At 36.2% G+C, this 27977-nt stretch overlaps 1 protein-coding gene across 1 annotated transcript in view; it reads right to left on the reverse strand.

Moving 5' to 3' along the window:
• Positions 1-4068: 4068 nt before the first annotated feature.
• Positions 4069-27977, reverse strand: part of LOC126277933 (beta-galactosidase-1-like protein 2) — an 82480-nt gene continuing 58571 nt past the window's right edge. The window contains exons 7-12 of the mRNA XM_049977515.1: positions 27824-27970; positions 23548-23735; positions 21159-21406; positions 20193-20405; positions 10587-10809; positions 4069-5438 (exon numbers count right to left, since the gene is read on the reverse strand). Of these exons, the coding sequence (XP_049833472.1) occupies positions 5370-5438; positions 10587-10809; positions 20193-20405; positions 21159-21406; positions 23548-23735; positions 27824-27970 (1088 nt within the window). The 3' untranslated portion in view covers positions 4069-5369. The remainder of the gene's footprint in view (positions 5439-10586; positions 10810-20192; positions 20406-21158; positions 21407-23547; positions 23736-27823; positions 27971-27977) is intronic.

Genomic DNA, 27977 nt, shown 5'->3' on the forward strand with positions numbered 1-27977 from the left:
CAATATCGAAATTAAATTTTTCTTTCAGTGGATCGCAGTTATGTAGTTCTTCAAAGTATTTGGCAAGTATTTTACAGTTCTCTGTGCTATTAAATTCTATTTTCTGCATTTTTTGTGTGTCCATGAAAAATAGACCAGGTGAAATGTATTTCTTTAAGCTACTTTTGAAAGTCTTGTAAAAGTCCCTAGCATTGTTCTGTTTGAAGTTGGAGTCTATTGTTGCTAGTTGGTCTTCTGTGTATTGCACTTTGATCTTTTTAAGGCCTTTTGATGCTTTTAGGGAGCTCCTATTTTTATCATTTTTATTTACATTCCATATGTTCCAAGTTTATTGTCTTGTTAGGATTAGTTTGTCACACTCATCATTCCACCATGCATGTTTCCATTTTTTGGTAAGGAGTATGGTTTCTTCTTCTGTCTGCACTATGTCTTTTTGAAGTTGTTCTCATGTTTTAGGTGTTAGGTTGATATTGACTCTTTCTTTTATATATTGGCCTAATTTTGAATTTAATGGTAGATGGATAGTGATCTGAATATAAACCTGCACTCTTAGCAACTTTTACATTGAGGAACTCTGATGTAGACTGCCTGCTTATAGCAACATGGTCAATTTGTTTTTCGCCACAGACTGGTTTCAGGGATACCCACAGAGTTTTTTGAAAAATGTAGAGTGTAGGACTATGACATGTTCTGTGCATAAATTAATAAGTCTTTCTCCATTTGTGCATTGGTTCTTTTATGTGCAGGGAATTTGCCTGCTGTGGATTAGTGATGACATTCTTTGCCAATTTCAGCATTAAAGTGTCCCAGCAATATTATTGTGTTTTTGTATGAAATCTAATCTAAGGTGTTTGACAGTTCCTGTTTTTTCATTTGTTGGTGCATATGTATTTACGATGGTACACATTTTGTTTACTGATTTGAAGGTTAATTTTGAAAGTCTTTCATTGATAGATTTACATTCTACTATTGAGTTTAATATATTTTGGTTTACAATGTGTCCTTTTCAAAATTAGGGTACATTCTTCATAACTCTTTTTCCCAGCTTCCCTTTGAAGATTCTGAGTTCTTCTGAATCAAATGAATGTTCATCAGTATACTTCGTTTCTTGGAGTGCTATTATCATTGTTTCAATGTATAAGATGTTGCAAGTGTTAATAAGATGAATCCCTCACACAATTACATGCCACTCTGTGGAGTAACATATGCATCAAATCAAATGTTGATATCTGGAACTGATTGGAGAGTAAAAGGGGTGACTTCCACTGCAGTTGTGCAGGTGCAGTTAGGATGTCTAAGACACTAACAAAACATATGTAGGTAAACATAACATATTACTGTATTTGCTCATTTTTGTATTATCAGGATTTTGATGAGTTACACAAGAAGAATATACCATAAGTCATGAATGTGTCAAAACATGCAAAATATCTTAATACTATATACTGATTTGTTTGTTTCCCAAGCCAACAATTAGGCCAAGAGACAGGTGTTTGACTTACCCATTGGAGAAGCTGAAAAACATATCTCTTCTGGTTCAAATTTTTATCAACATATTCATTCAAACCTTTAAATATCTACTCTATTCACTGATTGCTGTTTATGCAGGAGGCCTACATTGATCATTTATTGGTGTATTTCTTTCTTAATTCATTTTTTATGTTTTGTTCAGAATACAAGCATACATATTTTTTAATGAAGAAAGTGTAAAACCACAATGCTTTAGTAGGTGCCATCCTACTGGAGATGGTATGCTCTTCTCTTTACTAACCTGTGGACTGCATTATCCAGCCATTGATATCTGTTGTATAATGTGCACTCAAAATATTGAGCAACTTATTGTGATGTATTCTGAATAATTTTATAAAATTGTTTCTTACTCCACTGTTAAATATGAAGCCATAGTGGCCATAAGCGACAAAGGGCACTGGCTTGTTTGTAGCATTACATTATAAGTAGGTGTTAGGAGCACAATTAAAAAAAATGTATCCTGTAACATTGTGCTTTTAAGCTGTGTACTTGCACAGAGACCATGTCACTACATAGATTATGTGTAGTATATGTGCTGTAGAATATTGTGTGTCCGAGTCTGGGTGAATATGTACAGTTACGGTTTCAGATTTTTCTTTTATTTCTTTTTTGCATATGCCTACATATTATATTGAAAACTTGTCTAAAATTTGAGTTATCAAGCGTGATATAATATCCAACTTGACCTAATATTAATTATAAGACTGTGTTTGTCATGTAATTTGATAGTATTTTTAAAGTGTTGAATGATCATGGTTATACAAATCAGTATTAATTAATTACACAATCAATTTCAGTCAGAAACAGAACAACTTCAAGTATTTTGTGACATTGTGAATAGATGTCCCAGTACACCTAAAGGTGGACTGTTGACTGTGTGAATAGGTGTCCCAGTACACCTAAAGATGGACTGTTGACTGAAATTGTTTGTGTAATAAATTGATTAATACAGCTGTGTGCAACCATGATTTTTCAACAGATTTTACAAATTGTAAACCATTGCCTGTTCAATACAATGAGTATCAGTAAATGTTTGAACAAAGTGTGAGATTCAATTATTCAACAGTTTCCTACATCATAGATACCAGTCACAAAAGGTTTACTTTAATGACAGTTGTAGACATCTGTGTGCTCAAAACTTGCAGTCCAGTCTGGGAAGGAAGGCAAGATACCAACAGTCAGCTATCAACAACAGAATGAAACTCTGAGAGAGTTCACAAGGTCATTGACACAAATATTAAAGACAGAAAATACCAGATTCTTAGCTTATGGAAGTGTATGGCTGAAGTCGCTACATTTGCCATGCTGTCACTGTAATTCAGAGAATAAAGTTCTCTTTTGTTTTGAAAGAATTTGTCAGCCTCTGATGATTTGCAATTGGATACTGAATTCTGATGATTTGTGATCAAATTGGTTGTAGCAGAAATGCGTATCTGGGATGCCTTGCCACATGCTGTTCAGAAGAGATCTCCACCCCATCATATTCTTACAGATTTATGGACAGTCCTGCAGGATTCATGGTGTCAGTTCCCTCCAGCACTACTTCAGACATCAGTTGAGTCCATGCCATGTAGTGTTGTAGCACATCTGCAAGTCCACAGGGGCCGTACACCATATTAGGGAGGTGTACCAGTGTCCTTGGCTCTTCAGTGTAAAACTCCATTCGGACCCCTAGATGAGGGTTCATAGTCTACACAGAAATTATTTCTAATTCTTGTGCTTTGAATGTGAATTACAGAGTTTGTAATGTAGGAGAATAGGACAACATTCAATGAAAACACAGAAGCTAAACTGAACAAAATGATGAAGAGTGGGTATGGGAAATTGTCATCCTGTATCTCTTCTTCCAGTCCTGTCAAAAGTATCTAAAAATCTGCTGCCCGGCAGATTTAAAATGTTATTGAAAAAAAAAGAGATAATTTTAAAAAATCTGTTTGGCTTCCAAGACGGAAAAAGCACTATAGACGCAGGTTAACTAGTTTGTTTACAAAGTTGGCACATCATTAGACGATAACAATACAGCTGCAGCAATCTTTTGTCACCTCACAACAGCCTTTGAATCAATAAATCACGCATTTTTATCAATAAACATCACGCTTATGGGACTGAACTAGTATTCTACATTGGCTTACTTCATACCTATACAAATGAAAACGAAGAGTGATTAATTGTCTCTGAAAATGCAGCAGATTATTCTTGCAAATGGAAAACAGTAAACAAGTTGTCCCTCAAGATTCGATTTTAGGACTTGCTTGTTTTTGTTTTGCCTTAAATGACTTATCCATTCATATAAATGCCCCATCAGTTTCATTTGCAATAATACATCTGTATTAATTGAAGATCATGAGTCAGAAAATGTCCTTGTCTGCATCATCAGTACAATAAAACATCTAGAAATATGGTTCCAACTGAACAGATTAACCTAAACATCCCAGAAACCCATTTGATTCAGTTCAGAACAAAAGAGTCAACATTCCAGGAATTAAATTACCATAAAATTAAGATTTAAAGGAAGTGGATACTGTTAAATATTTAGGATTAAACATAGATGGGAATTATATTGGAGCAAACATGTTGAGTATCAAGTAAACATATTATGTATCTTTACATTTGCAATGGAAATACAATATTAGCTACTGCTGCTGACATGCACACATGGAAAATCACATACCATCGCTGCTTCCAATCGGTTATATGGTACATTATTATCTTTGGGGGCACTTGAACAAAACATTCTGCATACTGAGAAACTACAGATAATAATCTTTAGAAACAGATGTCTTGTACATACAAGAAAGTCATGTTACCCATTATTTAAAAGCCTGAAGTTGTTAACAGTACCCTCCCTATACATCTATGATATTATCATTTTTTTTACAAAGCAATTTAGATTTATTCATGAAAAATTGTTTTGATCATTCATAAAGTATGAGAAATAAAGATAATTTTATATATCCTGCTTATTGTGTAAACTTACATTTCAGACTACCCCAGTAAGCCCCTATATAAGTATGAAAATTTACACCAAATTAAAAGTCAAGTACATTTCGAGTATGAAACCAGATTCAGTGGAAAAAGATATTCTACTTCAGCAATGCTACTACTCAGCTGAAGATTTCATGAAGGATGAACTGAATATTTGAGCAGAATTTAGCTTAGCACTTGTCTTGTTTTGTAAATGTACCTGTTTTCCTGCAAAAAGTTTCATTAACATTTAAATACTGCTCTGTCTTATTAACAATAAGTGTATAAAAATGAAGTTGTATTAAATGTTGTAATACTGCTCTGTCTTATTAACTATGAATTTATATCAATGGAGTTGTATATTCATTTCTGGATGTGTCTCCTGTACTCTAATCAAATGTTATGGGACTAGTAAACCACAATTCATTCAATATATTTTCATTGATCTCTACTTCTGATACCTGTAAGACATGTTAATTTGTTTCATTGGTTTTTGTAACATAAAGGACTAAGCTGTTTGATGAGAACCAGTGGTAAGCATGTTTCACCAGAAAACTTTCAAAGTTTTTGAACAGAACTGGATTTGTTAGTGCTCAGCATTTTAGACTCTATAAATGACATGCTCATTTTCCACTATGGCTGTATTTTAGATAAATGCAAAGATGTAGAGCTCAAGTTCAGCTGTTATACTTTAACTACAGGAAAATCAATCTAGAGCTCATGTCAGGCCTTAATTTAGAAACCATACTTATGTATATTTATCTTATAAAAACACATCTTTTTCTTACAGTAATAACTAAAAAAGCATTTACTGGCTAGAAAGATTTAGTTCATCAATTATATTTATAAATTATACAAATTGTAATTTATTCTATTTAGCCTAGAATTGGTGAGTCACTGAAGACCACTTTTGTAGCAGGTGTGTAGAGCTCAAATATGAGTATCTGCAAAGTAGAAAATTCGCAGTGTAAGTATATTATTATGAGTAACAAACTCGTTTTTAAACTACTCTGCCTTAGAGTAAATAAAGCACTAAAAGATGACAAAGATGAATGACAGAATTAAACAAAATTTTCTTTATATGTGTCAACGTCTTCACTTGTGTCATATTACTATTTGATAAAGGATATCATTTGAATCAGTAGGTAATGCTATCCTATTATGTTATGTAGATTATTGAGTAAATAAGAATTATTTTTATTTTAGTTCAGTTTTAGAAATCAGAGGATGATTTATTCATCTAAAGCAATAACGTGACCCTAAGCTAAACTATATGATGAAAAGTACTTGAACACCTATTAGTGGACATTAATATGGGGTGTGTCCTCCCTTCACTTTTGTAGTGGCTTGAACTCTGCTGGGGACACTTCAAATGAAGTCTCTGAATGTTTGTGGAGTCGTGGCAGTCCATTTTTCCTCAAGAGCTGAAACTGGAGGAGGTGGTGACGAATGCTGGGATCTGGAGCAGAGTTGTTGTTCAGGTTAGAATTCTGGGCATGCCCGCCAATTTCAGGAATGTTGCTGTCCACAAAACATTGTATATATGTATGTATGCATGTATGTATTAAACCACGGATCTAGAAATGACGGAGAGGCTTTGTCCTGCCGTTGCCCTCAGTGGTTCACAAACCCACAACAGGCAACAGCAATCAGCCCACCACTGCCCCATATTGAACCCAGGGTTATTGTGTTGTTTGGCCCCCAGTGCCTCCCCTCCCCCCTCCCCATCTGGTAATGTTTCATACCAGATGAGTTTAATGTCAAGTGTTTGCGTGGTAGAATAATGATGGAGCACACATACATGGAAACGGTGTTTGTGCAGCAGCTGCTGACACAGTGTAGCTGCGGCGGGATAAGGGAAACCAGCCCGCATTGGCTGAGGCAGGTGGAAAACTGCCTTAAAAACTATCCACGGCTGGCTGGCACAACAGACCTCAACACTAATATGCCAGGTGGATTCGTGTCAGGGACCAGCATGCCTTCCTGTTGGGAAGCAGTGCATTAGACAGTGCAGCTAGCCAGGCAGCCTCCACAAACCATTGCCTTGTAGATCTTGATATTCCAAACCAGTGCTTTCTGTTGACACTGGGCATGGTATGAAAAACATTATGAACAGTATTTATTTGGGCTAACTCTAGCTACACACTGCAATGTATAGATGCAGTTAGCATGAAAAAATGTTGATCATAATATCCTTCATACAGTGCCCAGTATCACAAACAATTTCAGTTTGTTTGTTTTCAAAATGGAATTTTATGTGCCCATTCTACAGAGCACAGCCAAACCAGTGAAGTGGGATATTTGTTTTCCTGGTGTGTATTAACAGGGACAGTAATAATGAAGAATAATGAGTACACCCAACAGTGACTGAGGAGTGCTGCTGCTTGATGGTAACAGTCAGTGGAGGCCAGGGCAGCATATGAATCACTGCTGAATTACTGGTTATTCTTTTTGTTTGACTATTCCTGTTAATACAAATTGATAAAATACGTATTGCATTACACTAATTTTGGGACACTATTGAATGGAAACACAAAATTCTGATTTACAAGTCATTTTGCTTGTGACAGGAAACAAACCAGTGCTTTCTGTTGACAATGGGCATGGTATGAAAAACATTATGAACATTATTTGGGCTAACTCCAGCTGCAGACTGAAACAACAAAATTGCAGATTTGTCCGGAAATATTGGAGAAAATGTGTCTGATAACTTTGGGATGAACATCTGATATGCTTTGTAAGACACTGCACAATGCATGGTAGCAAATATTTCATACAAACATTAACAATTTTTTGTCCTGTTTCACTTTCGTATGAAGTAAGGGGAAAATGACTGCATATGTTCTCGGTATGTGCCCTATTGTCTCTTGTCTTACTTGTATGGTCCCTATGTGAAACATACAACAAAGACAGTAGAACTAACTGGCAGCCTTCCTTGAATACCAGTTTTCTAATTTTACTCCAACTGTATTCTGTGAGGACAGCATGGCCTTTCTTTCAGGGATTCTTATTTCAGTTCACTGAACAACTGTGCTTCAGTTTGATATGGGCTACCTGATCTTTTGAGATCCCAGCAGCATGTATAATAATTTATTAGATGTTTGCTATCATACATATTTGATAAGGACACAATGTGCTGCAGAATTACTCAAGAACTGGTTGCACAAACATTATGTGTGTGGTTTCATTATGGATACACCACACTTTCCCTTAATCCTTTCAACAAAAACTGATCCTTCCATTTCCTGCTACTACTATTACTACTGCTACTACTGCTAATATTATTTGTGTGCCCCGTTTTGAGATGCACTGTTGTATTACCACTAATCTTAATGATCTGGTACCTCAGAAACTTTCATTTGTTATAGGAAGTGGAAGTAATGTCCAAGTCATTCTGTGCATTGTTATGATCATCCAGTGATGATACTTTCCTGTAAACAGCAGTATCATCAGTAAGCAACCTGATAGTGCTGATAATCTATCTGAAAAATTATTTCTAATTATTGAGAACATTTATGGTGTTATGACACTTCCTTGGGCTAAACTCAGTTTTGCTTCCATTTATGAAGAAGAGTTTCTGTCCATTTGATTATGGTTGTATCTTTACATATTAACTAACAGGAAATAACCTGCCATTGGGTTAATAGTAACATTTAAATTTATTGCTTGTGTTGTCTCCTTAACTACTTCTTTCACCTATAACCAAAAACTGCAATGAAGATTTTCTGTCTGTAGCAGTACATTTGGCATGTCCAATAAAATCCATATCACCATACAAAACAACATGCTGTGCCATTCCGGAACTTCAATATTAAATTGGAGAGTGGCAGATTTCATTTAATCAACAACTTTCAGCCTCCACCCATTTCACTTTATAAATGATTTGATAATGATCATAGCTTTCCAGTTAGTGGGACCTCCTTTACATACTAATACATATAAAGCATTAAGTTTGTGTTTCTTTATGCCAGACTCCTTCCACATTTTTTCAGTCTGAACTTCTGGCTTGACACACCATGGTTTGTGTACAAGACTATTTCCACATGTTTCATTTCTGACTGCAGGGGACATCTTTGAATGGAAAATAGCAACTGCATCAGGGGCTCGAGGGCACCCCAGCTCTCCTGTACCAACCTCTTCATTTCAGAGTAGCACTTGCAACCTATGTTTTCAATTATCTGCTTGGTGTATTCCAATCTCTGTCTTCCTCCACAGTTTTTACACTCTACAGCTCCCTCTAGTACCATGGAAGTTATTTCTTGATGGCTTAACAGACATTCTGTCAGTGTTTTCCACATATATTCCTTTCCTCTCCACATCCCAAATGCTTCAATTCTTGTCTGTTCTGGTCTTCCCACAGTCCATGTTTCACTGCCATACAGTTCTGTGCTCCAAACATACATTCTCAAAAATTTCTTCCTCAAATCAAGACCTGTGTTTGATACTAGTAGACTCTCTTGGACAGGAATGCTATTTTAGCCAATACTAGTCTGCTTTTGATGTCCTCCTTCCTCCATCCATCATTGGGTGTTTTGCTGCCTAGGTAGCAGAACTCCTTAATTTCACCTATTTTGTGACTTTCAATCCTGATGTTTAATTTCTCACTGTTCTCATTTCTGCCACTTCTCATTACTTTTGCCTTTCTTGATTTACTCTCAATCCAGATTCTGTACTCTTTAGACTGTTCCTTCCATGCAGCAGAGACTGTAATGCTTCTTCACTTCCACTTTTCCAAATTTATTGACCTACATAGAGAACATTACCATTCATCATGTGATGTTAACTGTATGATTATCTCTGGCTGGTGCCACTGTTCTCAATTAAAAGTAATCAGTTCTCAAACAGTTGACACAAAGTAAACATCAATATTTTATCTAATTTAACACCTTCTTCTTTTTTCTTAAAATTAGTGTGGTGTTTGTGAGTCTCTATGGCTTTTACATACTTGCACACATGATAATGAGCTGTCTTTGCTAAAGGGCTTGCCTCACTGAATGTGGCTCCATGACAATAGGTTATCATGCATGTGCACATAGGGAAGACACAGATATTTAAAAACACCATGATAATTTTAAAAGAAAAGAAGAAAATGTTAAACTGAATAAAATATATATATCACCATTACATCAGCTGAATGACAATAACTGTTAATCAAAAATGTTGGTACCAGGCAGAGGTAATCATGCAGTTAGGCTCAAGTGATCGATGGTGATGCTCTCTATAGAGTTCTACAAATTTGAGGGGGGGGGGGGGGGGGGAGGGGAGGAGGAGGGGACTCTGTGCCGCTGTTCCAAAGTTTCATGTGGACTAAACACCAACCATGAAAGCCTACACTGTATGATCTTCCAGATTGTTGTCATGTCATAGTATACATGGGAAATCATTAAGGTTTGCAGATAAGTTTGTTAGCACACATAGGATCTCTCCTTTAAGGTTAAATCTTATTCTGGTTTGCTTTATGATGCCATTTGTTTTCGCACTCATGTAGATCATCAGATAATTTATATGGCATAGTTTCCAGAAACATAAACATTGTGTAGTATGGCTTCCAGAAGTACAAATGCTACCTTCTGTTCCAAAAGATAACTAACACATTAGTAGGGTGCACTTGCTCACAGACATACATGCACATTTTTCTTAGGTCACACAGATAGTTCCATTACTGGTTTTCATTTTTGTGGGTTGTCCCATGACCATGTGTAACAACACACCGCAGGATTTCTGGTGTCAATAAAAATCAAATCAAAGTCATCATCAGATGATTTGAAAATGTTATATAGTAACTTGTCATCTGAAGATGTACATCCCATGCCTCTGACCATCATCTGATGATTGCTTGATAAGAAGTTGAAATCAGTAATGAAGCTATTTCTTGTACCTGAGACTGAAAAATGCAACAATAGACTCTCAATACAATATAGGCATTAAGTTGTCTAGTCTGTGTAGCCACTCGATGTTAGTAAACACTACAATACCCATAAAGAATGTTCCAAATAAATTAAATCTGTTTGATAATAGAATATAATTTTAAGCATTTAAGCCTTTAAGCATTACAATATTTTATTGCATTTTACTGGTTCACTTGTACTTACCTCATTTGACCCTTGTATAAGCAATGGAGCAGGCACATATAATGTTCTCTGAGGGCCAAGATTGAAGTAGCGACCAAGGGGGAAACCATTAATGAAGACTGATCCTTTCCCCCAGCCACTCATATCAATGAAAGTGTCACGTGGTGCAGAATCCACATCAAAGGTAGCACGAATCAATACAGGACCATTGACTGAATCTCCAATTGGCTGCCATCCAGTCAAACTAGAACAAATTGTTTGTGCTCCAATATAGATGGAGTCCTTTCGTATTTTGTGAATAACTGGTAGGTAATAACAAGAGTAATTCCATTTTATGGTATATTATCATATATCTTTAGGGAGAAAATTTTCATAATAATATCTCCAACAGAAATTGAAATCATTCCAAGGCAAATCATTTCATTAGCTATAATTTATTGTGAGTTCTGTGTTTGTTCTTAATACAGAAAGACAGCATAATAAATAGAGACATTCACCCTCACACTACACACACCAGAAACAATTGATGTATAATACTGAGTACTAAAAAGCTAGTGATTACAGCCCACTTGCTGCTGGAAGACATTTCTTTAACAGTTTAATGAATGATAGGAAACAACATAAGAAAAAATCAAAACAGGTTTAATTAAAACATATCTGAGCTACATTTAATCTGTTTTTGTACACAGTATATTCCCTTATATCTGTGGTATGATTTTATTTATGTAAGTTACAAGAAATTAGCTGAAATAGAAGTTCTATTAACTGACTATCTAAAAGACATTAACATACTATGCATAAGTGAGCACTGGGTAAAATAAATGCAAGTGTCTAGCATAATTATTCCAAATTTTGAAACGATTAGAAAATTTTGTAGAATCAAACATAAAGGGGGTGGGACATGTATTTATGTTAGGACAGGGGTAGAATCAAAAGAAATTAAAGGTAAACTAAAATGCATAGAAAAAGATTTTGGATACAGTGTATGTGAGCTAACCAAATTAAAAATTACTATTGTGTGTTTGTACTGGTCACCATTAGGCAACTTTGCCATTTTTATGGAAAACCTTGAGGGACAACTGAATGAACTTAAACATAATGTAATTGTTCTTGGTGATTTAAATGTTAACTTTAAGAATGATTGTAGTAAACAACAGCAACTGTGCAATCTGTTTTCGTGTCACAATATGATGGCAACTGTAAATGAAGTTACCAGATGCGGAAATATGTCTGAAACTATAATAGATCAAGTATTTATAAACAAGGACAAGTGAGAATATAACACTGAAGTAATTGACACTGGTTTCTTGGATCACAAGGGTATCAAATTGAGTTTAAATGTCACATCTTACAAGGACCCTGTTATCAATAACAATTACAGAGAAAGGATATTTATAAATGATGATAGAATAAGAATTTTTAATTACATTCTGGAAAATAACAACTGGGGTAGTGAATCAAGTGGTGATGTCAACACAAAGTTTGACTCATTGCTTGAAAGCTACAAATGCTGCTTCAATGTTGCCTTTCCTATAAAAAGAGTCAAAACTAAACATAAAACCAAAACATGAGTTACACAGGGGATTAGAAAGTCATCAGACACTGTCAGAAAGTTAAATAAATCAGCCAGGAAGAATGTAGCACTGAAAGCACATGTGAAATGTTATAGAAGCCTGTACAAGAAGGTAATAATTGCAGCTAAGAAGCTTGATAATGATTCATATATTGAGAAAGGTAACAACAAAATGAAGTCAACTTGGGATGTAATAAATAAAAATATTGGTAGACACAAAAGAAAAGATAACAGCTTTGTCATTAAAAGTGGGGGTAAAACTGTTAAGGACCCACTTCAGATTGCCAACATATTTAACAAACATTTCACAAATATAGCCATAAATTTAATTAAAACTAAATGCAATTCCAATAGCAATGTAATAATCCCCATGAATGGCATGACAATGTTCCTTTATCCAGTAATTGAATCAGAGGTACTAAATGCTATAAATAAGTTAAAAAATAAAATGTCATGTGGGTGTGATGGGATTCCTGACAAAGTCATTAAGCAATGTGCAAGAAACATAGCGTCACATCTCACTGAAATTATAAATGAATCTTTTGAGACAAAGGTGTTTCCATCAAAACTTAAAATGTCAACTATAAAGCCAGTTTACAAAAATGGTGATAAGTATGATGTTAGTAACTTTAGGCCTTTATCAATGTTGTCAGGTTTCTCAAAAATAATAGAAAGGATAATGTATCATAGACTATACAAATTTCTTATTAAGAGTAGAATATTGGTTAATGCGTAAAATGGTTTCCGTAAAAATAAATCAACTGAAACAGCTATCTTCAATTTTTTGCAACTTGTTCTAAATTCCATAAATAGAAAGGAATTAAGTTGTGGATTGTGTTTAGACTTATCAAAGGCCTTTGATGTCATTGACCATAAGTTACTGCTTAGGAAGTTATATGCCTATGGAATACGTATCTGTTGGACAGGTATCAGAAGGTGGAGATAAGCCATGCAGATAGGACATATTTCATCAAGATTCAAGAGTGTTTTGTATGGAGTACCACAGGAATCTGTATTAGGGCCATTACTGTTTTTAATATTTATCAATGGCCTACCAAGTCAACTATCTGAAGCAGAGGCAGTACTGTTTGCTGACGATACAAGTTTGTTTGTTAAAGCAAATAGTGAAGCTGACTTACAGGAAAAAGTCACATTAGTAACAGACAAAGCAGACAGATGGCTTAATGAAAAGAGACTCATTGTGAATGCCAAAAAAACAATGTGGATCAACTTCAGACTTATTACAAATAAAATAAAAACTAACCTTACAGTAGAACTGGGTAAGTGTAAGATTGAACAAGCATCATACACTAAATTCTTGGGAGTATGGTTTGATGAACACTTAAGATGGGAAAGCATGTAATATCATTGAACAAAAAATTAAGTCATGTAATATTAAAAGAGTGTTATGTGTTTATTTCTCATTCATTCACAGTTTATTAAGATATGGTGTACAATTTTGGAGGAACAACAGTCTAACAAAACATTCATTTAGACTACAAAAGACAGCAGTCAGAATAATAAAAGGTATAGGATATAGAGACTCTTGTAGGCATGCTTTCAAAGAATTAAAAATTATGACACCACCATCCTTATACATATATGTAAGGATATGTTTCTTAAAAGAACTCAAGGAATTTTCTACATTAAGCAGAGAATTTCACAACTATGAAATGAGGAATAGGAATGATTTTCACACAGAAATTCATAAAACACCTATGTATCACAAAAGTGTACTATACCAAGCCAAAATCCTCTACAGTGCTCTCCCCAAAGAACTAAAAATAATACCAAAACTGCACGTATTTAAAAGAGAATTAAAAAACATATTATTGAGCAATAGTTTTTACGGTATTGAAGAGTTTATGAATCATTGACAATAAGAGCACAGTTTATTTTTCCCTGACATAATAAATATGTGTAATTGCTCACATTTAAATACTTGCTGTTTCTATGAAAGTGTGAAACAGTGTTAATATAAGAATGGATATAATCTCTGATGTGAGAATCACTAGCTTTTTTTTTTGTACATTGTTATCCTACTTGTATAGTTTTATGTTAATGTTCTTATAGTTCTATTAAAATTGTAATGTCTAAGTGACAAGTAAATTCAATTATAAATTTTCATGTGCATGTATTTTAAATTGTAATGTTTATTGACAAGTCCTATGTCATTTTGATGATGTACTACAAGAACACTAATAAATTGAATTGAAGAAATGACAAGATCTAAGACTGTAAGCTCATTCTGGATAAATGAATATTATTTATTTATTATTGTTGTTGTTTGCTGTTGTTCTCTAAGCCTGAAGACTTGTTTGATGCAGCTCAACAATAGACGCCTTTGAATCATTAAGTACTTGTCTATCTCCACATATAGTAATAGTTACAGAACACCAGAAAACAGTGGATGTAAGTTCATAACTGGATTGACGAATATTCCAAATTTGCAGTTCTTAAACTCACATTTTGAAGAGTTCCTTTATATGTCATAGGTGTATATTGATCCCACTGTGGATGTATTGATGCTTTCCTGAAATAACTTGGTGGAGTTTTAAGTAAATTAATGTCATGTTGTAGAAGTGCAAATCTTGTCATACTGGGAGATATGAACATCAACACTTTACACAATGGTTAGGAAAGCATATGTTTTGCAGTCTGTATCCTGTCTTATGGGGCTAAAGATCTTCTTGGACTAGTACTCACCAGAACAGCTAACCACATAGTAGTTCAATTGATCATGTAATCACAAATTATGACCACACCATCTCAACAGACATCATAAATCGCCACTTCTCAGACTATTTAGGTCAAGCACTAGTGCTAAAATGTAATGTCAAATTCAAACCAAGAAAAGTGTATGAGCACATGTGAATACTATCTGCAAACAACACTGCTACACTAAGACATAGTTTAAGCCAGGAATCATGAGAATCAGTTATGACTGCCCTTGGGGTCAACAATAAATGGAACATGTTCACAGAAATTCTGACTGAGCACTTAAATAGAGCCATGCCATTAAGAAAGTGTGTATCTAGAAAAATCTACCTTCAAAATTAAAACCTGTGCCATTAGATTTTGAAACAAAAGATCTGAAAGAAAAAATGGAAAACATATATAGCTTACGCAGACTGACTAACTCAGAGTTACATAAAGAACTCTACAAGCAGTACAAATATAAGTACCCCAAAGAAGTCAGGAGATTAAAATCAGAAAGAATCAGCCAACAGATACTAGGTTCAGATAATGTTTCAAATACTTGGTGGCCAATCAGATACAATTAAACAGAAACTAAAATTAATAATTTACAATTAACTGTGAATAATGATGATATCTCTCAACCCCTTCTAGTCAGCAATATTTTTAATAATCATTTCATAGATACTGTCAAAAATGATGTCTCTATGAAACAGGATATTAAGCGTATATTTGTGTTCAATAACAAACAGAACCTGCAGTAAGCACATTTGACATTCTGCAGCTTATTGATAGCCTCAGAAACAAAATATCAACAAGATAAGGTGAAATTTCTTCATAGCAATTGAAGAAATGCAACCATGAACTAATGAAACCAATAGTTCATCTAATAAACTGTATTCTCAAAGATGGCGTGTTCCCTGACAAGTTGAAACTGGCTGTAATTGAACCAATACACAAAAAGGAGGAAATGAAAGCATTGTTCAGAACTACAGACCCATTCTCCTAATCCCAGCTTTCAACAGACTGATAGAGAAAAAAATATTTAAAAAATCCTGGAACATTACAACAATGCTAACATATTACGTGAATTCCATCATGCTTTCAGAAGCTGTCGAATTACCATGTCAGCAACAGTACAATTCGTCCATCATGTACTTGAAAAAAATGAATGAAAAAGCCAAAGCAGCAAGAGTATTCCTAGGCCTCTCAAGGGCTTTTAATAGAGAACATCACGGTGTGTTCCTATCAAAAATTGCTAAGAGTGGTGTCATTGGAAAACTCATGCAAGTACTAGAAACATATTTAAAGGATAGACATCAGTGCATGGAGATTGTATACTCTTATGGTGAAATACTGGAGAGGAGAAGGTCAAGTATAAGAAATATATATTTTGGTTTTCCTTTGGACCCTATTTTAGGTCTATTCCTTTTCATATGCTGTTGTTGTTGTTGTGGTCTTCAGTCCTGAGACTGGTTGGATGCAGCTTTCCATGCTAATCTATCCTGTGCCCAGTACCTACTGCAACCTACATCCTTCTAACTCTGCTTAGTGTATTCATCTATTGGTCTCCCTCTACGCTTTTTACCCTCCACACAGCTAAATTTGTGATCCCTTGATGCCTCAGGACATGTCCTACCAACTGATCCCTTCTTCTAGTCAAGTAGTGCCACAAACTTCTCTTCTCCCCAATCCTATTCAATATCTCCTCATTAGTTACGTGATCTACCCACCTAATCTTCAACATTCTTCTGTAGCACCACATTTCGAAAGCTTCCATTCCCTTCTTGTCCAAACTATTTATCATCCATGTTTCACATCCATACATGGCTACACTCCATACAAGTACTTTCAGAAACAACTTCTTGACACTTAAATCTATACTCGATGTTAACAAATTTCTCTTCTTCAGAAACGCTTTCCTTGCCATTGCCAGTCTACATTTTATATCCTCTCTACTTTGACCATCATCAGTTATTTTGCTCCCCAAATAACAAAACTCCTTTACTACTTTAAGTGTCTCATTTCCTAATCTAATTCCCTCAGTATCACCCGACTTAAGTCAACTACATTCCATTATCCTCATTTTGCATTTGTTGATGATCATATTATGTCCTCCTTTCAAGACACTGTCCATTCCATTCAAATGCTCTTCCAAGTCCTTTGCTGTCTCTGACAGAATTACAATGTCATCAGCGAACCTCAAAGTTTTTATTTCTTCTCCATGGATTTTAATACCTACTCCGAACTTTTCTTTTGTTTCCTTTAATGCTTGCTCAATATACAGATTGAATAACATCGGGGTGAGGCTACATCCCTGTCTCACTCCCTTCCCAACCCCTGCTTCCCTTTCATACCCCTCAACTCTTATAACTGCCATCTGGTTTCTGTACAAATTGTAAATAGCCTTTTGCTCCCTGTATTTTACCTCTGCCACCTTTAGAATTTGAAAGAGAGTATTCCAGTCAACATTGTCAAATTCTTTCTCTAAGTCTGCAAATGCTAGAAACGTAGGTTTGCCTTTTCTTAATCTTCCATCTAAGATAAGTCGTAAGGTCAGTATTGCCTCATGTGTTCCAATATTTCTACGGAATCCAAGCTGATTTTCCCCGAGGTCGGCTTCTACCAGTTTTTCCATTCGTCTGTAAATAATTTACGTTAGTATTTTGAAGCTGTGACTTATTAAACTGATAGTTCGGTAATTGTCACATCTGTCAACACCTGCTTTCTTTGGGATTGGAATTATTATATTCTTCTTGAAGTTTGAGGGTATTTCGCCTGTCTTGTACATCTTGCTCACCAGATGTCAGGACTGTATCTCCCAAGGCTGTCAGTAGTTCTAATGGAATGTTGTCTACTCCCGGGGCCTTGTTTTGACTCAGGTCTCTCAGTGCTCTGTCAAACTCTTCACACAGTATTGTATCTCCCATTTCATCTTCATCTATATCCTCTTCCATTTCCATAATATTGTCCTCAAGTATATCGCCCTTGCATAGTCCCTCTATATACTCCTTCTACCTTTCTGCTTACCCCTTTTTGCTTAGAACTGGGTTTCCATATGAGCTCTTGATATTCATACAAGTGGCTGTCTTTTCTCCAAAAGTCTCTTTAATTTTCCTGTAGGCTGTATCTATCTCACCCCTAGTGAGATAAGCCTCTACATCCTTACATTTGTCCTCTAGCCATTCCTGCTTAGCCATTTTGCACTTCCTGTCAATCTCATGCTATGTTCAAGATTTACCAAGTTCTCATGACAATATGCAATTAATCACTATGCATGCAGACAATACATCTGGTGTCTGCTATGCAGACAGTGAGCCCAGCCTAGTTGAAGAGATACATAACTTTATTGAAAAGACAAGAGCTCACTTTGAAAGAGATAACCAAAAATAAATAGAAAAATCTAATATTATTCATTTTAAACCAAGTGAAACAGGCAAAATATGGTGAGTGATGAAATTCTACCAAAAACATGTATAGATTGTAAATCCTTGGGTTTATGCATAGATGATCAACTTTCACGGGAGCAGCAAGCTATTTATGTCTGCAAAAAAACAATACCCATTCTATATGTATTAAGATGATTATCACCATATCTTAATTCTAAAACCCTAAGGATCATATATTATGGATTAGTGTACTCTTTCTTGTCTCATGGAATAGTACTGTCGGGTGGGACATGCCAAACTAATATGAAAAGGGAAGTTGCTTCTCGCAATATAGTGGAGGTGCTGAGTTACAGATAGGCACAACAAATTAATTGTGAAAGTCTTTTGTTGTGCCTATCTGCAATTCAGCATCTCCACTATATGGTGAGTAACGACTTTTCTTCTCATAATATTGTAACATTCCATCCTGGATTTTCCATTGTTTGATTTGTTAATATGAAAAGGGTTTTCATACTGCAGAAGTGAGCCTTGAGGGTCATAGCAAAAGTAAAACCAGGAACTTCTTGCAAACCCCTATTCATTTGGCACAATGTTCTCATAGTTTATGTCATGCATATACTAGAAACTATAATGCCAGTGAAAGAAGACACTAAGATCACAAAAAGAAACATGTATATTCACAACTATGAAACAAGGCATGGAAAAATCTTTAATATGGTTAATAGAAGATTAACAATGATAACCCCTTTGTCCAAGGAGTTGTTTTTAATAACTTGTTACAAAAAGAAGTTAAGGTATTGACAGGGGATTTTTCTTAAAAGTGAGTGAAGCAGTGGCTTACTCAAAAATGCCCTTATTGTTAAATCATTAATTGAACACACTATTTTGGTGGACTGTTTCGCATTACTGTATGGAGCTATGTCATATACTGTAACTAGCTGTGCATCATGATCAGACTGATCATTCTTCACAGGAAAGGTTTTTACTTGATTAAATTTATCGTGGTCTATGAAAACATTTTCTATCAATTTGCTGCTTCCCTGTAACCCCCCAGCAAAAAAAATCAGTAACTGATGCCAAATTGAAAGAACCAAGTAATGCTGCAAGGTAAATCTTTCTATCAGACGCTTTCAGAAAATCTACACTGGTATCCCCACAAAGAATAATTTGCTCCCCTCTGTCTGACAAATAGCACAACAAAGAATCCAAGTTTTTCAAAAAAAGCTGAAAGTTTCCCAATGGGTACCTATACACATCTACAAATACAAAAGCATCATTATTTACTTTAAGCTCACAGGCACATGCTTCTATATGTTGCTCTACACAAAAAATTTTAATTACTAAATTTTTCTCACCATTATAAATGTTAACATATATCACAACTTCTTCTCTCTCAATGGTGTCTCTACGTAAATGTGCTGAAGGCTTATACCCACCTACATTTACCTTTACCATATGTGTGACTAAATGATGTTCAGACAGGCATAGTACATTCATCCCACCCTCAGTTTCTAAATCTTCTAAACAAACAAGAAGCTCATATACATTGTTTTTTAATCTCCTGGAATTCTGATGCAATATACTAATGTTATTTTTCACTGTGCTTTTCTGAGAATTTTGTGACATACTAACATTATTTTTCACTGTACATTTACAAGAATCTTGTGGTATTTTAACATCTCTAGTATCTACCTGTCTGATATTCTCATTAAGCTTAATTTCATTCAGTGTTAATCACTGGTCACAGATATTGCCTAAAAAGTATTTTATCTACTAAAAAGTTTATACAATTATTTAATTATTACTACTGAAAAGTTATATAAACTGAATTTCACAATAATAGCTTCACAACTTTTGGGGTCTTTTTTTAAACTCCATTTATATAGACATATGATTATCTTTTGTGTCCAACAGCTGAGTTTTGCGATAGCATATGTTCCATGAAAGTGCAGTCACTTTTAGACTCACCTCTGAAGCCATTTCTTCTTGAACTGAAGAGCAAAGATTTGCCAGTTTGAGAGAGCTGTCCCATCAATCAGTACAGGTCCTGACACAATTCCTTTCTTCTGATCAAAAGCACCACTGTTAAGGCTTCCATAGTTATTGCGACCCCAGTTCTCAACTAGGATGTCTAGTGTGTGTGATGCACTGGCATCTGCACTCAGCGTTGTGCTAGCGTTACTGTAAGGATTTCAGATAGGAATATTATTTAAACAGTGGTTACAAAATCATTTGATTTTGTGATGATATTTTTATAATGAAAAAATAATTATTAGACAGATTAACCAGCCTTTAAAGAATGGCAGGCAAATTAACTTTCAATACTTAAAAGACAGGCAATCCAGATATATATAGGAAACTCAATGAAACTCTATTGAAATGTTCAAAAATGTGCAATCAAAGAAGAACTCAATGGATTTTACTTGATCACAAAAGAATAACTGCACGTAAAAATTAAGCCCTTATGTTAATAAATATTGACAAATAGATGAAAATGTTTTCATTTTGAGAGTGACAAAGGTTTTGGTGTTAACTGTCCACTCTAAGAAGACTCGTGCATTGGCCTTGGGAGTCATTGTTTAGATAGAAGTCAGAAGATGGTGTATGACTTCAATCCAATATTCTCTATTTTCTGGTTGCTACCAACCTTAGCTGTCAATACTGTGTGCAGACAATATGCCCAACAAAGATCTCAACAAAATTTTACCATTTCAAACTGAATTTCATACATTGTTTCTGTGACAGTTAACTCTGCAAGTTATGTCTGCTCCTCTGGTATATGAGCATCATATGGTAGCTAAGGGTGACAGACTAGCTACACTAAGAAAGCTTGAAGGACTGACCAAGACCACTTGAATTCTATTGAAAAAACTGTTCCCATTGCCCACTGGACTAGGAGTCTTCTTCTTAGAGTGATCAAATGGTATTCATTACCTTTGCTCCCAGAAACCAAAGTTGTTCAACTGATCAGTTGACGTCAGCGGTTCAGTTTTACTTTCTCCATCAACAAGAACTACTGCAAGATCTCGGACATTACCAATAATTTGTAACAATGAGCTCTCTCCAATTGTTACACCACTCTTTCGGTAAAGCACAAAACCATAACTTTGTCCATTGCCATTGTTGATGTCAAGAAGTTCCATAGGCATAACATCAGTTGCATCAACACGATCCCCAGAATCCTAAAATCATCAGTATATCTGGTATCACTTTCAAAAGAATTCTGGTATATATTTCTAATAAACTAATCATAAATTATACAGTCATCCACTACCTCACACACAACCACACAGCCACCCAAGTGCAAACTCCCACAGCCATGTTCCTTCCAGAAATTTACACTACAGTGTTTCCAGGTCACAATTGGTCACTTCATTTCTGAACAAACTCTATCAATGTATATTTATCTTGACATTATAATGAATAGTTTTATTATGTTCTTCCTGTTTTACTAAATAAATTGTATAATCTACCATTATTGTTGGCATATCTGCTACACAAAAGGAGAATCCACTTGAGAAAACCTTTAATGTGCTAATCAGCAGTACTGAATTTTTACTGCCTAAAGGTAAGAACAGGCCAATAGTTCTGTCACCACAAAAAATCAGAAGTTATTGCTTTTATCAAGGAAAAAAAATCTGGTTAAAGGATTAAAAACTGGTTTCTTTCTTGTAAAATGAATTAATACAACGTGTAATATTAATTTTAGGTTGTATTCCAGCTCTTGGTGCAAATGCTTTCAGAAGACTGTGCTAAAGATATGACTATGCAGGTACATGCTAAAGATAAAAATTAAAATTTCTATTCATTTGTTTTCCTGTAGATAGGTCTTCTGAGTTGTATGGTTCACTTGGGGCATCAACAGACAGTTGGTGAGGATTGTGTGTTCATTAACAGTGTTGTTTAGTTGTCACAGTTCATTAGCTTTCCAGGTAAGTAATGCAGTTTCACAGAGATAAATTAATTTAATTTATATGCAACATATTATTGTGCTTTTGCACATACATCTGTATCTGAAAAGAAACATGGGAAATAAACCTCTCTGCTTTGCATAAGGAAAGCCGTGAAACTTACTTGGGTGATTTAGAAAATTCATTTGTTCATTTACTCATTGTGTTGTAAATCCTCTCACAAAGGAGATGCTTCAGAGATGTAGTACGAGTAAAATTATACATTAACTGGTAGAAGCAGCCACTGTCAGAAACTTGTGTAAAGTATACCACCAACAAAATGAGAATACGTCTAACCTACTCACATAGACAATAAGAATTATGTCTAGATTATTTTGTGTATAATGTATACATATATAAGGAGAGATGCAACTGATTTATTCAACTCCTACTTCCTTCTAAGCCTTTTTGTAACTTAAATGGTTTCAGACATTATTCTAGTTGCCTATATACTGGAAAAGTTAAAAGAAGACCCATTGAATATAACATTAATGTCACCTGGAATTACATCCTTAAGTCTCTCAACACTGCAGTCTTTCAAGTGTGTATTTCAAGGAGACATTGAGAGGTGTTTATTGATGAACCTTCTTTGGCCTCAGTTCTTGCGATTGTTTTGATATGGGTCTAATGGCTCCTCCACCAGTAGTCTGACCACTGTTTTCTTCAAAATGTGCATTTACAGGGTATTTTGAGAGGTGCTTATTAATGAAACACCTCCCATATGAGCAACACAATCTTTTCAACTTCTATATGTATAAAATTCTTCCCCCACCCCCACTCAGTTTTGTAATTCTCACTTTTGTAGTTCTCACTTTCTCTACTCTTTGCTTTACTGTGGCCCCAAATGCTCCTGTTTTCTTCTAAACTGCCTCCCATTGCCTCCACATGTCCTCCTTACCCCTTCCTTGTTAGCAGATGCCAATTGTAACTGATCAGTGTCATCATTGCCATGGTGTTTGGTTATAAGCGGAAGACTGTGTATTTAAACTAGAGAAAAGTCCCTCTAAATTAGTTAAAACAGTATAATAGTATATGTGTCTACACACCATGTAGCAGTGACTCATTGGCTACCTTTCATCATTTTTTTCCTATCAAAGATATAATATTCTTAGTCCAAAAAGTTAGTTAATGATTGCATATTCTGGCGTACTGTGAAAACTTAAGACTGAGTGGTAATGTGAGATACGCTACATTTTATCTTTTTTTCTTTCTTTTTATTTAAATTAACTATTGTGACAGTAATGCCTTAGCAAGATGCTAAATCCAGCAGACATATTTGATGGAGGGTTAATGATATTAAAATTGGTTGCTGTATTTCTTTCATCTGAGGCTACATTTAAGATAATGACAAAAGTAAAAGCAGATACGATTACCACTTGTGCAGCTAATTCATCCAAACTCAACTGTCCAACAAGTGGAACATCAGCATATGCCAGTTTATCACTCTCTTTTGGAGCTTCTGCTTTAAGGAATTTCCTGGGTGCATATTGCTCCAAAAGCTCTTGCACTGCTGTGTATTTATCAGTGTAATCACCAGCCTCAGAAAGTGGTGCATCATAATCTGAAATCAAGTAATAAATGCTGTAAAATTTCTTTGCTCATGACTTCATAGGTAGTGCCATGTATTAGAAATTACATACACCAGCATGTGTATTCAGATAACAGTTTCTAATTTCTGGCAGATTTATGACATGCAAACATTCTTGAATGAAATATTAACATGCTAGTAAAATCACCTGTTAGAAAATAAGCACACTACTTATACTGCTGAGAAGAAAATTCCATCTGATCACTAACACTGATCAATCGCTTAATATGTGCAGATTCTTTTTCTACTTTCAGAAATCACTCAGCAAGGACTTTTGTAATGAGGTGTGCATAATAACTGTGTGCTATAGCCTATCATGTTGGATGAGGTTGATTTTTCTCTACCTGTGAATGGTAATGTATTGAGCAATAAGATGTCCAAGTCTGTCAAGTGACTGATAGTATTCATATACAGTGGAAACTCAAGGGAATAAAAGTCTGCATTGTGATATTAACAAAATTTCTCCAAAGGAGAACAACAAATTTGAAATGCGCTTCATTACTGTAAAATACCATCACCATTTGGTGAAAAATGAAACATTGTTGGATCTGCTTAGTCTGGAAGTAGGTAGTGATACTCAAATTCAAAATTTTTCTCAAATTCTTTATGAGTGTCTAGTCATGTTACATATGCTGGTTTGCTTTTGCATGATCTTTTGTCTGGCAGTATAAGCTCATCCACTATTTTACATAGAGAACCTGATGATGGCATAAAGGAAAGTCAAAACTAGTTACTTCTGGAATAAATCAGAGATAAAAAACAACTGTTCATTTATTACTGGCTGGTTATATCAAATTCATGATGTAATCCTCTATAGGGAGCAGAGGCCCAAAGTCTTACCATGGGAAGATACACTCCTGGAAATGGAAAAAAGAACACATTGACACCGGTGTGTCAGACCCACCATACTTGCTCCAGACACTGCAAGAGGGCTGTACAAGCAATGATCACACTCACGGCACAGCGGACACACCAGGAACCACGGTGTTGGCCATTGAATGGCGTTAGCTGCGCAGCATTTCTGCACCACCGCCATCAGTGTCAGCCAGTTTGCCATGGCATACGGAGGTCCATCGCAGTCTTTAACACTGGTAGCATGCCACGACAGTGTGGATGTGAACCGTATGTGCAGTTGACGGACTTTGAGCGAGGGTGTATAGTGGGCATGCGGGAGGCCGGGTAGACGTACCGCCGAATTGCTCAACACGTGGGGCATGAGGTCTCCACAGTACATCGATGTTGTCGCCAGTGGTCGGCGGAAGGTGCACGTGCCTGGCGACCTGGGACCGGACCGGACCGCAGCGACGCACGGATGCACGCCAAGACCGTAGGATCCTACGCAGTGCCGTAGGGGACTGCACCACCACTTCCCAGCAAATTAGGGACACTGTTGCTCCTGGGGTATCGGCGAGGACCATTCGCAACCGTCTCCATGAAGCTGGGCTACGGTCCCGCACACCGTTAGGCCGTCTTCCGCTCATGCCCCAACATCGTGGAGCCCGCCTCCAGTGGTGTCCCGACAGGCGTGAATGGAGGGACGAATGGAGACGTGTCGTCTTCAGAGATGAGAGTCGCTTCTGAATTGGTGCCAATGATGGTCGTATGCGTGTTTGGCGCCGTGCAGGTGAGCGCCACAATCAGGACTGCATACGACCAAGGCACACAGGGCCAACACCCGGCATCATGGTGTGGGGAGCGATCTCCTACACTGGCCGTACACCTCTGGTGATCGTCGAGGGGACACTGAATAGTGCACGGTACATCCAAACCGTCATCGAACCCATCGTTCTACCATTCCTAGACCGGCAAGGGAACTTGCTGTTCCAACAGGACAATGCACGTCCGCATGTATCCCGTGCCACCCAACGCGCTCTAGAAGGTGTAAGTCAACTACCCTGGCCAGCAAGATCTCCGGATCTGTCCCCCATTGAGCATGTTTGGGACTGGATGAAGCGTCGTCTCACGCGGTCTGCACGTCCAGCACGAACGCTGGTCCAACTGAGACGCCAGGTGGAAATGGCATGGCAAGCCGTTCCACAGGACCACATCCAATCTCTACGATCATCTCCATGGGAGAATAGCAGCCTGCATTGCTGCGAAAGGTGGATATACACTGTACTAGTGCCGACATTGTGCATGCTCTGTTGCCTGTGTCTATGTGCCTGTGGTTCTGTCAGTGTGATCATGTGATGTATCTGACCCCAGGAATGTGTCAATAAAGTTTCCCCTTCCTGGGACAATGAATTCACGGTGTTCTTATTTCAATTTCCAGGAGTGTACTATGCACTGGACAGTTAGTGCAATTGGCATGCACTATGGGCTCTACATTTTCTTTGGGAGTGGTGAGAGGTATGGGGGGACGGAGGGGGGAGGGAGCCCATATGCATGAGTGTCAGTATGTTATTAGACTTTATTAGACTGACACAACTGTCCTCATGAGTGTCAATCACAAGACCCACTAGTTGTTTTAACAATCAAATTTTAATTGATCTTCATGTTGATTTTAATTTTATGTCAATTCCTCTCTTGACACCAGTTCTGATACTAACCAGCTACAGTAGCACATAAAAAAATCACAAGTACAGCCATAACAGGATCAAGGTATTCTGAAGTCCATTATACTTAACGTCAAGAAAATGGTTTACCCATAACTACCTCTGCTTACTGATTGAATGTGACTGAATGTTTCTTTCTTTGTAGGCTTTTGTGGTTAGTGTTAACATCCTTGATGATTTTTGTTATATGGACATTAGCCCATGATCTAAGATATGTTTCTGTGTCTATTGTTTCATCTTCTAATGTTGGAGATGTCATCATAGGTTATAGAGCTGCAGTTCTGTTATTATATACAAACTGTTTAGCATGCTCAGCTTGTTCAAGTTTGAATCTACTACCTGCACCTTACAGCTTGTGAAGATGTCTCCTGCATCAGAAGACAAATGTTTGGACTCAGAAACATGCACTATACCATAACTTAATGCTCTCATTACAAAAATCATGTCTCATTATCAAACATCTCTAGATGACTTTAATTTAGTTGTTTAACCCCCAAAACATGAAAAATGAAACTATAAAATAGATGAAAGTATGAAATATTTTTGTACTCTTTAGGAATTTCCACAGTCCTGATTTATTCAGAGAATTTGCACTACTACTGTTGTCACAGGAAACTGCTTACAAAATTTGGACACCAGTGGCTTATTTTCAGTTCAGCTCATATGATGAGACAACTAACTAGCTCGTTGGAAATACAGTTAATGCAGATCAGATGCCAGAAAGTATCTGCAATCAGAAGCTGCAAGGCAGAACAATGTTCATATAAGTGAACTGTTATAATTAGGATTAGCCAGTGTTAACTTTATCTCTTTCAAAGAAATGAAATTGTAATTCACCTGTGTGTTTTGTGCATTATGTTCTAATAAGTAAACTAAGGAATGACTTATGTTTTCACTATGTAATTTCATAATGTTTACAGGGTTCCTTGGTGTAGATGTGAAGTGTAAACCATAACATCAGTGGATTCAACAGCTATTTCAGAAACTCTGCAATTTGGATCCTCCTATTAACACCAGTTCCTTCTGAACTAAACAGGTCAACACCACACATCTAACGTATCCTCTGTTCTTGCAACCCCACTCCCATAAGCTTCCATTAGTCCACTCTTCAGGAATGAAAACTGTTATTCCACTTTTCAGGGATGAGAACTCCCATCTGGTAAGTCTTTCCTGACCCAGGTTACTGGGTGATTTCACCAAACTCTCCCCATTTTATATACCTCATCAGTCCTCTTCTTTCATCACTCTTCCTTCCCCTTCAACCCTTCTGCCAGAAGAGGAAGCACTGGCTCTGAAATTTTGCACATTTTCTTAAACTTTATGTATGTTTTCTCCTGACACCACTTGGTAAGTAGATTTTTTATTTATCCAGTTACTTTATGTTTTCAGAAAATGATTATTTTTGTTAATATTAAATTTTGGATAGTGAAAACATATTTATTTTCATTGTACTGTTATTTTATATAATAAAATATCTAAGTGTAAAAAAGAAAGATTCATACATACCATAGCTGCTAACATCTGGACTATAGGTAGGGAATGAAGAACCAACATTTGCTCCATTCATGAATCCAAAGCTTGTGCCTCCATGGAACATGTAGAGGTTGAAGGATGCAGGATATGTAATGATCCTCTCCAGGACATCACGGAAAGCTTTTTA

This window comes from Schistocerca gregaria, chromosome 6 (assembly GCF_023897955.1).
Source record: "Schistocerca gregaria isolate iqSchGreg1 chromosome 6, iqSchGreg1.2, whole genome shotgun sequence".
In the NCBI taxonomy this organism is placed as follows: Eukaryota; Metazoa; Arthropoda; class Insecta; order Orthoptera; family Acrididae; genus Schistocerca; species Schistocerca gregaria.